At 56.6% G+C, this 15561-nt stretch overlaps 1 protein-coding gene across 3 annotated transcripts in view; it reads right to left on the reverse strand.

Moving 5' to 3' along the window:
- The window catches only part of NCOA1 (nuclear receptor coactivator 1), a gene marked incomplete at its 5' end in the record, with an annotated part of 69183 nt that overhangs the window by 6414 nt on the left and 47208 nt on the right, over positions 1 to 15561 (reverse strand). For all 3 annotated transcript variants that reach the window (XM_081998114.1, XM_081998113.1, XM_081998115.1), the window contains 5 exons: positions 836 to 937; positions 1098 to 1412; positions 4400 to 4568; positions 8921 to 9047; positions 15290 to 15473. In XM_081998114.1, the coding sequence (XP_081854240.1) occupies positions 836 to 937; positions 1098 to 1412; positions 4400 to 4568; positions 8921 to 9047; positions 15290 to 15473 (897 nt within the window). The remainder of the gene's footprint in view (positions 1 to 835; positions 938 to 1097; positions 1413 to 4399; positions 4569 to 8920; positions 9048 to 15289; positions 15474 to 15561) is intronic.

Here is a 15561-nt window from a genome sequence, read left to right on the forward strand (position 1 = left end):
AGCTCCGGGAGCTGGAGCATCCCCCAAGCCAGGAAAAGAGGCTCTCGGTCACCTGGTGCCACCAACCACCCCTCTCCAATGCCAAACCCGCTTCTTGTGCCCTCACCGGGATGCTCCCGCATGCCACAGCCCAGGATCCCTGACCTCAACTCTTTCAGCTGCGAGCTGTTAAAAAAAAAACAACCCATCCCGCGAACTTTTCCATTGCCGTGGGCTCGTTCTCCATATGGCCGAGCCAGATGTGTTGGAATTAATCACCTTAAAAAGCCTGACAAAGCCATCAGCAGCTGAAACCAGAGCTACGATGGGAACCGGTTGGTCCCCTTCCCTATCGCTAACACTCCCCACGGCACATTAGGGATGTCACGCTGCTTCCCGAAAAGGCAAAGGCTTCTCCGAGAAGTGGAATAAAGTCACCAGAACTCAGCTACGCTTTCCAACCTCTCCTCGTACCCAGCAGATGTTTTACTGACTTTATTAGAAGCCAAACAAGAACTTTAGGGCCTGGGGATTTGCAGGATCATTAAGAAGATTCACTAGAGATTCTGGTATTTAAGGGATGGCATCTATTTCCTAAAGATCCTTCTCAATTAAATGCGGTAGCACATTCTTCTCTAAGCAATAACGAAGTATTTATACCTTAAGCAGGTGGAGGAGCTGGAATAAGGGTGAAGCAAAAAAAAAAACCCCAGCAGCTCATCTTGCAGCCACCTCTCCGCACATGGGGGAACTTTTCTCTCCCGTTAAAGAAGGGAGAGGAGCGAGCCAGGCTGTGCTGACAGGGAATTAACTCCCAGTTTTTCCTAGCTGGAGGACCGTGCCGCGTCCCCTTTACCTGCGGCGTGATCTGCTGCTGCATCCCCGCCCGCATGTTGATGCCCACCGGGGCGCTGGCTGCAAACTGGTTGAGGATCGCTTGCCGGTTCTGATGGATCAGCTGGAGAGGAGAAGAACAAACAAAACAGGGAGACCTTCAAAACCCTGCTGCAGGAGCTTGCCGCCCCTCCGATCCCATCCGACTGGGGTGCGAGGGCTGCCGGCGGGACCGAGGGTGCCTCCGTCCCGCGGTGCCGGGATGCGGAAGGGGGAAGAATTACCTGCTGCTGCCCCTGCAGCCGCTGCTGCAGCTGAAGTCGCAGCTGGTTGGGGGCTGTCGGGGGTCTGCTGAGCGTCTGTCGGGGTTGCATGGCCATGTTGGTGGGGAAGGCGCCGCGGGGCGGCGGTACCTGCACCGGCATGGGTCCGAAGGATGGCTTCTGCCTGACCATGCCGGGGAAGGCGCCGGGGAGGTTGGTGGTGGGAGAGGCGGAGGAGTAAGGCTGGGGGTACATGCCGGGTTTCTGCTCCATCATCAGCGGTGGGGTGGCTTGTTGGGGCTGAAACCGCTCCGTCAGGGCTTCCAGCCCGCCGCCCTGGCGAAGGCAAAGGGGGAGGAAAAGATCACCTCGGAGCCCCACGGGCACCCGGCCCCTCCCGGGAGAGCTCAGGGGGGCTGGAGGACGTGCCTGGCACGGGGCCGCTCGCTCGTGAGGATGCTGCTGCCTGTACCCTCACCCCTGGGCCAGGCTCCAGCCCATGCGAGCGCTGAGTCGAGGAGGGCATTAAACAGCCGCTCCCCGGGGCTTAGCAAACCCTGGAGGGATGGAAATCATTTCTTTTGTCTTGCTTGGGAGCAAAAACCAAGGCCAGGCTTTTTGGAAGGGCTCGGGGCTCATGTCCCCGAGCTGGTGGGGGAAAGCGGCACGTGGTAGCGGGAGGTGATGTTGCCTTTGCCTACCTCCGCAGGGTCTGCTAGCACCGAGCTGCTCCTCTGGGCTCCAAACGGCAGCACGCCTGGCTGGACAGACCCTCAGGCTTGGAAGATCAACCTGAACTTGGGGAATAGTTTGTGCTTTCTCCTTTCCTATTTTTATGCAGCCCCAGAGCTTCAGCTGGAGGAAGAGGGCGTTTTGGGTGCCCATCTGCCCCGAGAGCACCTCGGACACAGGCCACGTCCAAGGGTGGGAGCCACGGATCCCCGGGACTGGGAGAGGTCATGAGGGAGCACAGCTATACTCCTGCGCTGCTGACGGACACCCCTCGCTAGGAACCCCCGGGAGACAGGACCTCTTGGTCTACAGCACAGCCACTCCCATACAGAGGAGCCGTGTTGCAGCTGGGGGATGATTTCCACACCAGCAAATCGTGGTAAGAAGATATTCTGCGCTGCTCTAGCTTGGCTCAGGTAGAAAAATCTGGTGTTTGAGCTATGAACCGATGGAGAACACCTTGGAGCCCGAATCCTTAATCCAAATCCCACGGATTAAGAGAAAGCTGAGTTAAGAGAAACCACACACGCAAGCCCCCCTAAATCCCACCGTCTTTGGGATTTGGTTAGACAGTGCCCACCAGAGGACTGAGGCTTGAAAGCAGGGATGAGAATATGGGAATGGCGGTGGGAAAAATAAACTGCTTAGGATTAATTAAGATGGTGTTGGGGAAAAATAAATTGCTCAAGATAAATTAAGTTGGAGCTCATACGGTTCAAGGACTGGACACCAGGACATGAAACAGCAGCCTGCGATGGCCAAAAACCACAGACCTGCTGAAATGAGGCTCTTTTCTCTCCCCAAACTACCCAGTTTCCAGCTGCCTCCTGATCAAACTGGGTGCAGGTACCTCCGGCATTTCGTCCCACCACGTCTCTGGTAGCACGGGGAAGACGGTGGGTTTGGTGGAGTCAGAGTAAATCCCGAAACCCTGCCCCAGGGGATGCGAACCCCTACCTGCCAATAACACATCCTGGAGGAGAACTATCAACGCAATTCTTACCAAATATGCCTTTATGCTGACGTGTTGTTTTGCTAAAGATATATTTCAAGCAAATATTTCACGGAACTATTCAAAATATTTCTGAGGCTCAGCCGAAGCCGTGGAAAAAGCCCAAGATTCCCCTTAAACAGAATGATCCCTGGATGGGAGCAAAGCTGGGTCGAGGTCCAAACATGAGATAATCCCCCCAAATGCTCGTCAGGGGAAGCGCCGGATCGGTGTGGGGATGCTTGGCAGCGCTGGGCACCGTCCGAGGGCATTTCAATCCAGCAGTCCGATGCTGCTGGAGCCTGTCCGGTGCAGGAATGGGCTGCTGGGGAGCTGTGCCAGCTGAGTCTGCAAAACCCTTGTGAAAACACTGAGCTGTTGCAGCTGCATTTTTGGCAAGAGCATCTCCGGGTCCTTTGTACCAGAGAGGCCGAACTCCCTCTCCCTAACTTGCAAAAAAGAAAAGAAAAAGGCAGGCGGTGATTTTGGATGCACAGCCTTGAGAAAAGGGATGTGGCAAATACCTGACTCGGGAATCAACTCACTGACAGGTCCCTCAAATCGCTCATGAAAAGATGAACCCTGCCAGCAGCGCCGCGCAAGGAACCGCATCCTGGCCACTGAAAGGGCTGTGCCACCCTCCGGGCTTAAATGCTGCAGGATCAGGCCCGGAGCAGCCAGAGGGATTTGCTCCGAGCAGCTTCTTTCTTAGGGCATCACATTTATTAACAGGCTTTTGACTCCGTTCCTTGTTTTGGAAAAAGCACGCGTGTGAGCGCTACGGGGCATGGAAAAAGAAACCGCTCGAAGACAAATCCCAAGCGATCCGTCTCGTTTTCCACGTCCCTTGCTAGCTTCCCTGCAGCCAGCTTTCTGCCCCTGCCGTGCCCTGTTTTTTAGGAAACCCTGGGCCCTTCAGAGGCATCTGCCCCCATGGATATCTGCAAACAGGGAGTCTCCACCGGCGCTCAGCTGCCGAAACCAGGGCCCCAGCGCTGTCCGAGTGAAGGCAGCACCACTAAAAGCAAACCTCATTTGTTGGGTTTGGTTTTTTTTTCTTCTCCCTGCGGTTCAACCCGAGACAGAAGGGCAGCTGCACTGAAAGCCAATCTTGATCGTAAGGGCTGCACGGTTTCATACCAGCGAGGCCATTAGATATATTATTAGGCAGCACAACCCGGGCTCAGGAATCCCAGGCTGTGGGATTCCAGCTGGACGGCTCCTCCGTGCCCTAATCCCCCCGGTAAGGTGGAGGAGCGGGACAGCCTGCCAGCTCTCCCCGTTACACGAGCCGCCCGGGACCGACACCGCGCGGCCGCCCCTTTGCCAGGCCGCCGGTTCTCATGGGGGATCGCGTTTGAAAAGTGGAGAAGCGAGAGATTGTATTTCGCGGGGCTGTTTTCCAGCTTTTTTGGCGGGGGGAGAGAACGGCGCGGTGTTAAGTATCGTCTCTGAATCCGATGCGCTCGTGTGTTCCCACTCACATCTGGCCTCCCGTTACCACCAGATGTTGGAAATCCTCCTCCACACTCACGTCAAGCCTCAGCATCTGGCCCCGTATGCGACCTCCAGTCAGTCCCATGAGTGGGTCTCTCTTTACCTGCACCAGTTTGTCGATCCCAAGAGCTCGATCCAGCTCGGCCAGCTCCGTCTCGTCTTTGCCGCTGAGGAAGGAGACGAGCTGCTCGAGCAGGGCTTTCTCGTCGTTCCGACCCTCCGGCGTGGTGGGAGGACACAGGAGCTCATCCAGCTGCGAGGTGATGCACTGGCTGCAGAGGGAAGAAGCCAAGGGGAGGCACGGTAAGGTTTAGGAAGCAGGGAGGGGGCTGAGCTGGAAGACGCTGGAGCGACACAGCCCCTGCAGCCGCGGGGACCCTCTCCCACCCTGCTGCATCACGCACACCCCACGGGGTGCAGCCTCGTGCCCCGGCTCCGACACCGGCTGAGCCCGCCCAAGCTCGAGCCCCGTGCCGAAACCTGCCTGCAAGGATGAGCCTCTCCAAAACACAAAGCCCGGAGAGCGTTTCGGTGACGTTTGGGAAGAAAACTTTGGTGCTTTTGCAGGCTTTGCTCCCGCGGGCGTTTTGGAGAGGGCGGCGGGAGGAAGAGCAAAACTTCTGCCGGCACGAAAGCAGGGAAGCTTGGATGGAGCCGGAGCAGCTGGAAGCAAAGCAGCTGAAGGCAAAGGGGAACCTTTGAGCTGCAAAAATAAGATTTCTGCAAAGCTCGCTCGATATTCTTTGGGAATAAGATTAATATGTAATGAGAGACATTCCAATGACGTGACTAATTGGAGTCAATCGGATTTGCTGGGTCTGACACGACGGAGAGAGCCGTGGCACATCACGCTTGCAGAGAGGCACAGAGGCGAGGGCTTGAACATGCCAGCAGTTCCCAAGCAGCAGACATGTTTATCCTTTTAGCTCCAGATGAGGACCAGATGTACAGTAAGGAACCGAAGCCAATCTGACCGAGACCGCTGCAGCCAACGCATGCAGCCTAATCCAGGGAAAAGAAATACTCGGCGCTGGGATTTCTTAAATTGCAGAGCGGGAGCAGAGAGGGAAGCGGGGAGACAGAGGTGAAAAGCAGGGCTAGTTTCGCTCCACAGCCAAGGTCCCTGCTACTTGCTGCTTGTATCAAACCCAGTTTTTCAGTGCCAAGGCCAAAAGACAAAGTTTACTGCACAGAGGAAAGGGAGGACGGGCTTTTTCCCCACATTAACAGGCAGCTAGAGGAGAGATTCACATCGGCACGGCCTCCTCAGCCAACACCGGACCTCTGCGTGGATGCAGAGGATGGTTTATAAAGAGGTCATGGGGATAATACAACCTTTATGCAGTAAATAAACCTCCGGCACATCCTGCTTTGGAGCCCAATCCAGCTTGCAGAACCTTCCCTACCGCTCCTCTCCTCCAGCACCGTGCCACGGTGGGCTTCAGACGAGTCTCCGGGCAGGTAGCAGGAGGCGGAGGGGATCTTGGGCCCCGTGCATCATGTCCCGTCACCTTGATTTCATGTTGCAAAGGTTTTCTATCCACTGCAACCCTTCAGGCTTTTTTTAAGGGGAAAACTCTGATTCTGCGGGCAGCAGGAGGAGAAATTCAGCTGCTTGCAGAGACGGTGTCAAATGCTGCTTGAGGTCCCATAAAACATCTCCTTGGCGTGGCCTCCAAGCGCTGCACTGAAAGGGTGCAGGTCTCCAGCCCTGCACAGATGTCCTAGAAACCTCAGGCATCTCAGATGGCACCGGGTGCCAGCACTGAGGCAACCGAATCGGGCCCCGGGTGGCATGTTTGACCTTGGGGGATTAGAGGAACGCGTGTGAGAACAGCGACCTGGACTTGCTTTGAGGAGCCTTGGACCTGGTCCAAAGCATTCCTCTTCTGCAGAAGACACAAGAGCACTTACGCTCGGGACAGGAAAGAGGGGATGCTGTTGCCCCACTTTATCGGGAGGCAAGGCCATGGGAGGATTTGGGGAACAGGAGAATTTAAAAAGGAAGCTCCTGTTCCCCAGGGCACCCTGTGCTGGGTGATTTGGGCACCACCAGCTCCTTAAACAAGGCCAGGATCTCAGTCCCCCTCCAGCTAATATGAACCTCCCAGCTGGGAAACCTTTACAAGCCCCCAAAGCAAAAGCTCTGCTGCTTTGATCTTGGCTAAAACGTATTTCTCGCTCCTGTAATATCTGCAGTCTGAAGGCTCTGTCTGCGTCCTCTGACTATGGTCTCCATCAAGTGGACGTGCAGCCGCTGGGACCGTGGGCATCTCCCAGGACGAGCGTATCCTCCTCAGCTGGAGCACATCTGCAGGTCTTGAGGACCAAAGTCCAGAGGCTTTTCCCCAGCAGAAACTCTTCTCTCGGCTGCAGTGGAAGCGAGGTTTTGGAGCTGATCACTGTACCGCTAGATGGAAGGGGTTAGACCCCACCAAGATGCTGCCAAGGCAGGTCTCACCCATGATGCTCCATCAGACCTCAGTAACCACAGGGAACTGAGCTGGAAACCAGCTTCCTCCAGTGTTGCCTCTGCCCACCACCTTTGGCAGGAACCACCCAGACCCTAATTCAGGAGGAATGGAGGCTCACCAGGACGAGCAGCCCTCTACCTCTCATCTTGCTGTCGTCTCATGGCCACAGTCCGTATGTTGGCTCTACCGGTGGCTCCAGCGCACGGGGAGCCCAAACTTGCTGTAGGGAGCCGATGGAGCCATGGGAAGTCCCACCATGAAGCATGGTTTTCCTTGATTTCTCCCCCCTCAATGCTGAGAAAATCAAATACTGCCTTGTAAAAGCCTACCCAGGCTGCAATTTCGAAGTGTGGTTGAAACCACCGCTCCCCGAAGGCAGGGACTGTGTGAGATTTGTTACCTCCACATCTCACCAGGCTTCGGGCAGATGCCGTCGCTCCACCGGTTTGACCTTGTTTCCTGGCACACGGCTCTGCCCTGAAAACCACCCGAGGTGTTTTTCCCACCCGAGGACTCACGGAATGCTGTTGCCAAACGCTTCCCTCCTTGACACCTGCACAGGTCCCAAGCCTTCCTCACCAACCTGAGTCCTCACTCAATAATCCTGCTGCAAAGGGTGAGCCAGAAGAAAATCCAGCTCCCTTCCTCCCAGCTGCGCTGGCTGGGGAAAAAAAAATGTCTACAGCCAGCCAGCCAGCCTCGGTGCTTGGAGCACAAGGCTGCTGAGTAAGGTAAGGTCATTTTTACCCCGTATGCAGCATTTTAAGGAACATTTGTAGCTTAAAATACAGATTGATTTTTCTAGCAGCTCTGCCCTTTGCCAGGTGTGCCCCACGGATCTTATCCCAACAAAATAATGACACCAGCAAGGCTTAAAAGGAAAGTTAATTCCTTGTGGCAAGGACTCGGGCTGATGTAAATGCTCAGTTCAACGGGGATTTGTTTTATCTCCCAGCTCTTTCAAAGCAACAAGAGGCTAAGTCTTTCCAGCAGAAGTCCAAGATCTGGTTGCAGCCGTTGTGACCACTTGGGCAACTCTCTTCTTGGCCTGAGTGAAGAGCTTTTAGCAATTAATCCGAATTTAGCCCCTAGAAAAAGATGCTTGGCTACCAGCTTGCTCAGTTACGACTCTTACATGTGTCTTCTTCAGGACTGGAAAACAGAGACTGTGCTCATCTGCTAAAGACTTTAATTAACAGAGGAAATTCTGCCTCTCTGCAAAGCAGGGCTGGGCTTTGGCAAGAGGATCCATGCAGAGCTCATCCGTGCTGGCTCTGAAACCAGGTACATGAAGCCCTCCCTGGGCCAGGGGGAGGATTCGCCTCTCATCGCATCAAATCCACCTCCATGAGCACTGCTGCCAGCCACGCTGCCTCAGCGAGCACTTTCGGGTGCCCCTTGCTCAGCGGGGCATCGACCGCTGAGCTCCATCAGCAGGGCTCTCCACCCTTCTGACCTCCTGTCCCAAAGTATCTGACTTATGGTCTCTTCCAACCCATTTATAGCCAAGGAGTGACACTGGACTTTGGGCAGGTGATGACCCCTTGGCTGCTCCATGGGGCATGGACCCAAAAACGGTGATTAGGGGACTGGAGGGGGTTATTTGACCCTGGTTAGACCTGTGATAATTTTAGCTGAAGCCAAGCATATGGGGACCGCAAAGAGCTGCAATCACATGGAAACACAAAACTGCCCCGTGGTTCTCCAGATCCCACCACTGCCCCTGGCGAGAAGGGATGCTGGAGAACACCAGCCCAAATATTGGCACTGGCAAGGGGTAGTGGGGACTGGCAGCATCCTTGGCTCTGCCATGGGCATACGGGATTATTTAAGTCCAGACATACCTTGGATGTCTCTCCCCAACCCACCTTCCTCGTCTACCCACGCGCTTGTCCCTAGAGAGATAACAGACGTCATCTCTTGCATCGTGGTGCCCTACACAACCCAGATCCCAGCACTTTTACGGCATCAGCAGCGACTGCCGCTGCCCTGCGGCGATGGGCAGTCGTGTTCATCCCAGCCTGCACCCGCCGGGTTTCCAGGCAGGCAGCAAAGCAAGGACACACCTCTTTGACCCAGGCAGCTATTGCCAGGACATCCCGATGTTCTCCTGGGAGAGGTCAGGAAGCCGCCAGCCCCGCCGTACTTACTCTTCGGGTTTATTCAGCGCGCCTCGATTCATGGCTGCCATGCTGTTATCCGTCCAGGGGATCTGATCTCCCATTCCCGGCTGTCCAAACTGGTGATCCGGCACCCCCATCTCCAGCTCAGGCATTCCTGGGGGGAAAAGCAGGATGGGGGGAGGAAAGGTTAGTGCATGGGCAGGACTTGGGTGCTGCCATGGGGATCGGGCAAGTTCAGAGCAACGGCATGCTGACGGTGTCCTAAAACATCCCTAAAATGGATGATGGTGGAGTCACCATCCCTGGAGGTGTTCAAAAAAACGTGTGGACGTGGCGCTTTGGGACATGGTTTAGTGGGTGTGGTGGTGTTGGGTTAACGGTTGGACTTGATGATCTCGAAGGTCCTTTCCAACCTTAACGCTTCTGTGATTCTGTAAAAGGGATGCCAAGATTCACTAGTTGTGGCTCTTTTCAACCCAAAGTTACAGGTATCAGGTGTGGTTTCCTAACCATTAACTCTAAGCATGAAATTCTAGGTGAAAATCTACGCAGATACTGCACACACAGCAGATCTACCTGTATGACCCTGCGTACTCAGTATGTGCAAAGGCTATGAAAATTTTCAGCACATTTCTAGCAAGATTTTAAAAAATTGGTCATGTTAGAAGGTTTCTTCTTGAAGGCAAATCGTTACTACCAGAGATTTTAGCTTAAAAAATAGTCCCCACACATAAGCATCTTCTGACTCTCTTTTGGAGTAAAGTTAATTTGCACAGGGAAAAGAGCCAACGCAATTAAATAAAGTTGTAGCAGACCTTGGAGCCCAAGCCCGGGACAGAGAGATTTATGAGGCTGGAGACTTTACGTCATCCCCTTTCAAATAGGAATTGGGACTGACGATCAAATGGCATCTCAGATAAACTAGCCCGTGGATATCCAGTTTCTGGCCGGGGTGGCACCTCTGCCACATTGGGGTGTGGTATCGGTGGCCACCCCTATGCCAAAAACCTGCATTTCTAAGAGAAGCGCTGATGAAGGTGGTTGCTAAAGATGAACATTTCTCTTAACCAAGCTCAGCTGTGATGATTCTTTTCCCAATAAAATATGTTATTTGCTTGATTATCCAGTGCCTGGTGTCTTCGCTGTTGTCAGAAGGAGCCACCAGCTTCATGTGCCACCCGGACCGTGGGGTTTGTTTCAAAAAAGAGAAAATAAGAGCCCTACGGGGAAGCAGGGGAGGAAGGTCCAGCTCAGGGATGCTCAGCATCCCAGTGCACGCACCGGTATGGTGGCCCCTGCAGAGCACTCCTCTATTTCTTGAAATTTCTTTAAAAAAGCCTTAAGGTTGCTTGGCAACAGGCCGATCCCGGTGGTGCCAGCAGCAGCTGCCGCAGCTCCGTCCGGGCCAGGGATGCTCGCGGCACGGTCACGGTGCAGCTCGTGCCTAATCCTCCCTTGACTGGCCCAAAACTGATCCCCGGGCTCATTGATGAGAAGATGGTGGCTTTTCCCAAGCAGAGCATCATTACCGGGGTGTGGGTGACCCCCGCTGACGCAGCCAGACCCAGCCGTGGCTCGACGGGTATCGGGCAGGACGTAAAATAATAGTTTATATGGCGGCACACTGCTGCGATGACACAAGGTGCAGGGCTGATTTCTGCCTCCCCTCCTGGAGGAGACTCGGAGGAGGATGAAAGCTCTCGTGTGATGCTCTCCTTCTCAAGAGAAGGTGTCCAAGCCAAGATTTTCACGTGATTCAGAGGGACCGGTTGTGTGCAGGGCTATAGAGTTGCAACGAGTACCGGCCACACGCATCCTGCATCCGTGGGGAAGCATGTCAGTCCCACGCGAGCGGGGCCAGAGCTGTGCTCCGAGGAGAACAGTGTGCGGGATGCAGGGCTGATGCTCTCCTGGAGCCTGGTCACCATCAGAACGGGGACAGCGGATGATCCCAGCAGCTCTTCTAGTCCCATGCTACCGTCATGAGAAGATGAGATCTGGGTTATTTGCTTTCTGCACCTGCAGTCAAGCCACTGTACAGCCCCAGCGCACGGTGGCAAGCCAGGTCCCTCTTCCAGATCATGTTTAGCAGCACTTGATGCGTCGAGGGAAGCATCAGGGGAAGCAGAGCAGGGCAGAGAAACAGCATCCCCAACCCTCCAGAGCCCAGGCTGCTGAAATGGCTCACGGCGAGGTCTGCGGTGTTTTGCCATCGGTGGTTTCAGCAAGGCGAGGCGAGACCGTCGCTTCTGCAGCTCTTCTCCCAAGACACCGGCCGTGCTCCGGGACTCACGGAAATCAAACCTCAGCCAAAGCCGGGGGAGCCTGAGCCACCATCACCACTCGAGTACGGGGATGCAGCTTCCTCCACCTGCCTCCCTGGGAGCTGGGATGGGCAGAAAAGTCTGTCTTTTGTCTCAAACTACACCAACGCAAAAAGAGGGAGAAGGACAAGCACAGCCTGGAAGCTCGCTGCTCGTGAAAAGCCGCTGGTGAACAGCCACGCTCGAGCTCCACCCTGCAACTCCTCTTCTCCCGTGGGACTGCCCGGAAAGCCTGAGCGTAACCTGGAGAAGGCGGAGAGGAGCGGATGCCTGCGGCTGTACGTACCTGCGTCGGGTGGGAAGGGGTTTGGGGCGGTCACCGTGCCCCTGCCCTGCTGGGACGGCCCGCGGGCGTGAGGGCTGCTGCCGTTGCTCGCAGGACAAGGACCCGGCCTCAGCTGCGCTGGCTCCAGCGGGTCGCAGAACTCAAACGGGGTCCGACCAGCCTGCACACCCTGCCCGCTGCTCATTGCTAGAGATCCATTAAATTATAAGAAAAAGAGACAAAAAGCACAAGTCAGCTCTCTCCCTGAGGCTCGCTGCAAGATCACCAGCGCTCGGCAGATTCCTCGCCCTGCCAGGAAGGGAGCCAGCCTCGGTAAGTTTGGAGGGTGACAAGTGGGTCGTGGTGGGATGTCACCTCACCTAAAGCTGAAAGCTCGGTCCCACGTGTGGCTTGGTCACCCGCAGCCACCCTGGGGAAGCACCCCCAGGATCACATGCAATAGGTGACGGTGACAACAGCCCCAGGCAGCACTGCAGCTCCTGTGTGCTGTGCCACGCTGCGTGAAGGTAAGGGGGTGCAGGAGTCGGGCTGGCACCCGAAAACCAGTACCTGAAGCTTAAAATAATCAGGTGGGTGTAAAAATTAAAAATAATCAACTGGATGTAAGAAAGGTGGGGGAGATGGTCTGCCCCTGGGTCGGGGCAACCCCCAGTATCAGCACAGGCTGGGGATGAAGGGATGGAGAGCAGCCCCATGGAGAAGGACTTGGGGGTCCCGGTGGGTGAAAAGCTGGACAGGAGCCGGCAACGTGCGCTCGCAGCCTAGAAGCCACCCGTGTCCTGGGCTGCACCGAAAGCCGCGTGGCCAGCAGGGCGAGGGAGGGGATTCTGCCCCTCTGCCCCGCTCTGGGGAGACCCCCCTGCAGGGCTGCGTCCAGCTCTGGAGCCCTCGGCACAGGAGAGACATGGACCTGCTGGAGCGGGGCCAGAGGAGGCCCCAGCAATGCTCCAAGGGCTGGAACAGCTCTGCTGGGAGGACAGGCTGGGAGAGCTGGGGGGGCTCAGCCTGGAGCAGAGAAGGCTCCGGGGAGACCTTAGTGCAGCTGCCAGGGCTTGGAGGGGCTGAGGAGAAAGATGGGGACAGACTGTTCAGCAGGGCCTGGAGCCACAGGACAAGGGGTGACGGTTTTAAACTAAAAGAGGGGAGATTCAGACTAGATGTAAGGAAGAAATTTTTGGCAACAAGGCTGGTGAAACCCTGGCCCAGGTTGCCCAGAGAGGTGGTGGATGCCCCATCCCTGGAAACAGCCCAGGTCAGGCTGGACGGGGCTCTGAGCAACCTGCTCTGGGTGAAGATGTCCCTGCTCACTGCAGGGGTGGGACTAGAGGCCTCTGACGGCCCCTTCCCACCCAGACCCTGCGGTGATGCTATGAGATGAGGGTTGCATCTGTCTAACATATATAGAGAGGTTTTGAACACTGCTAAGAGGAGGATATCAGGACCAGAGTGAATTAGAGAAGCTGAAGCGCAGCTCGCACACTCGGCGTGGGCCACATCAGCCAGGCTCTGCTCGCTCGGGGGTGACGCCGGCGTGGGAGCCGTGCCCCCCTTACGCCTGGCAGCTCGAGGGGAGCCTCAGCAGCGATGCTCCCCGCGCTGGGTCGCTGCCTCAGCAGCTCTCCTCTATCACCTGCTGGCTTTAAATCAATTAAAATGATGTCATTAGGCCTCGCATTACTCTAATTTTCATTTAGGTAGGGTTTTTGCAAGTTAAGCTGCGGTTTGCCGTCGGGGAGAATGTCTTAAACGCTCACGTTGAACTTGCAAGCGAGTGGCCGCCAACCACGGCTGTTGGCAACCCCTCTCCCAGCCAGCAGCACCTCAAAACCCTCGGGGACCGGCTTAGGGGTGCGGCACTGTCCCCCCGCACAAGCGAACCCCGGCGGCAGTGCCTTCAGCGAGGCTCGGGGTGGGTCTCCTGGGCGGTAGCTGCTATTTTAGACGCTGTAACCCGGGAGGGCGGCGGTTGGCATTTCAAGCACTCGCTCTGCAGCCCCTGCCGCAAACTTGCTTGCCCTCCTCGCGGCTCTAACTTGGGTGCAGGGTAGCCTTTCCTCTGAAGGCAGTAAGCCCCGCTCTTAATTATGTCAGAGCGTTACGAGTGTCCCCGCGGCTGAAGGTACCAACCATCTCAGCCCCCGGGACAAGAGGGTCCTTGGCAAGGAACTACCAGACTTGCACGATAAGCTTCCGCGTGACGAATTCAGCTCGGAGGCGATGGCTCCACCGGTCCGTGGCTACGGCTGTGGGGCTGACAGCTCCTTCTCGCCGCCCAGACATTTCCCCAACGAAGGGGAGGCTCAGCATGGCTCCCCGACGCCTCCGGGCTCAACGCAGCATCGCTCATCATCCTCCCAGCGTCCATCTCCGACACCCTACCCTGTACGTCGCCTGTTAGCCGATACCCCCTTCGGTGAGACCCCAAACTCCCCCCCTGTGGTTTATCGCAGGCCGGGCGATGTTTCAGCCCATGGCACTTGGCTCCAGAGCCTGCCTGCGGCTCGCAGAGGGGTTTTTCGGGGGGCTCCAAGCCGTTGCTCAGCGGAGCGATGCTGCGCTGCCCTCGGAGGGTCCCCCCCAGGAGCCTCCCAGGTGGGCTTCACCCCGCTTCACGGCACGGTTTTGGCCATGCTCACACCAGCACGTTGCTTTTCCTTCTAGCTGCGATGCTCCTATCCTTTCAAAGGCTCTGCTTCTGCAACCCGGGTCCTCCAAAAATATCCCAGCCCTGCCTGCCAGAGCCGCCTCACGAGCTTCTTGCTGGGCTGAGACCAAAACCTCATCATCTCCATTTGCTGAATAAGTAACAGGACGATTCTCTCTCCCTGGTTAGGTCATGGACCAGCAGCTAACTGGTTTATACTGGGCTCTGTCCTGCCACTTGCTGTTCCTTCCCTCTGCTCCGAAAGCTGCACTTCAGCATTCAAGACTCAGCGCGATTCGCAGCAATACAGGGGCTGCGACAGACGATCACATCCACAAAAAATCAGGCGCAGGATGGGAAAAGCCCCACGGGGCCGGGGCCGCCGCCGGCACGCTGCCCCGGCCGTGCCGCGGTGCCAAAGGGGACAGGCAAGCCACGGGGCTTGGGGCTGGCACGGGGACGTCCATCCCGGCACGCGCACGGCGTGGCTCTGACCGAGCGCGCCGCGACGGCGGGAGCTGCTGGGCGCGGTTATTTGGGCAAATTTCTGCCGTGATCAGTAAAAGCCTGCTTTCCCCGTGGGAGAGGCGGGCGGTTTGCTGGGAATAGCTGTTCCCCTGTTACCACCCGGCGTGGGGAAGCCCACCCCGAGGAGCCCCCGCTTGAGCCTCCGGCCACGGGGTCCACGTGTGCTTTTGCTACGAAACATCCTGAATTTATTATTTGCCTGCGGGCTCCTTCAGGAGAGAAACCCTAACGCTTTCTTTGGTAAAACTGCTCACTTTGGAGAAAAATCAGGTCTTTTTGTTTATTTCTGGGTTTGGTGCCTAGAAAAAGGTCCTGATGCTGCAGCTGAGCGTATTAAGTCTCCAAGCCCCGTCCGGAAGCGACAGCGCTGCTTTGAAACCTCAAACGCCTCTCGGGGGGCCTGTACCCGCCCGCTCACCCCCGCCACGGCCGTTTGCAGGGGCCCGCGGGGCTCCCCGCCACCAGCCTTGCTCCAGCCTGCAAAGCCCAGGTCCCCCAGCGCGGAGCCGGTACCCCAGGAGAGCCGGTGATGGAGGAGAGCCTCCCCTCCCACCCGCCGGCAGCAACCCGGTTTGGGGGGCGAGCGCCGGCGTTCCCCGGGGCTGGACACGTACGGTTGAGTCCCGTGGGGGCTCTGGCGGCGGTGCCGGGCTGCAGGGGGGCTGCCAGCATCTCCGGTTTGACGGCGACGCCGGCCACGCCGCTCTCGCTTCTCTCCGGTCCGCACAAGCCGGGCAGCTGAGCCGCCTTCTCCAGCGAGGGCAGGAGCTGGTCCAGCTGCTCCAGTTCGGCAGCAAACTAAGGAAGGGAAAAAAAAATAATCACAGGTGGACGATTCAGCCCAAACACAGCATCGGCAAGACCGAGCGCTGTTTTCGCATGGACG

Source organism: Phaethon aethereus (genome assembly GCF_964289735.1).
Source record: "Phaethon aethereus genome assembly, chromosome: 3".
Taxonomy (NCBI): Eukaryota; Metazoa; Chordata; class Aves; order Phaethontiformes; family Phaethontidae; genus Phaethon; species Phaethon aethereus.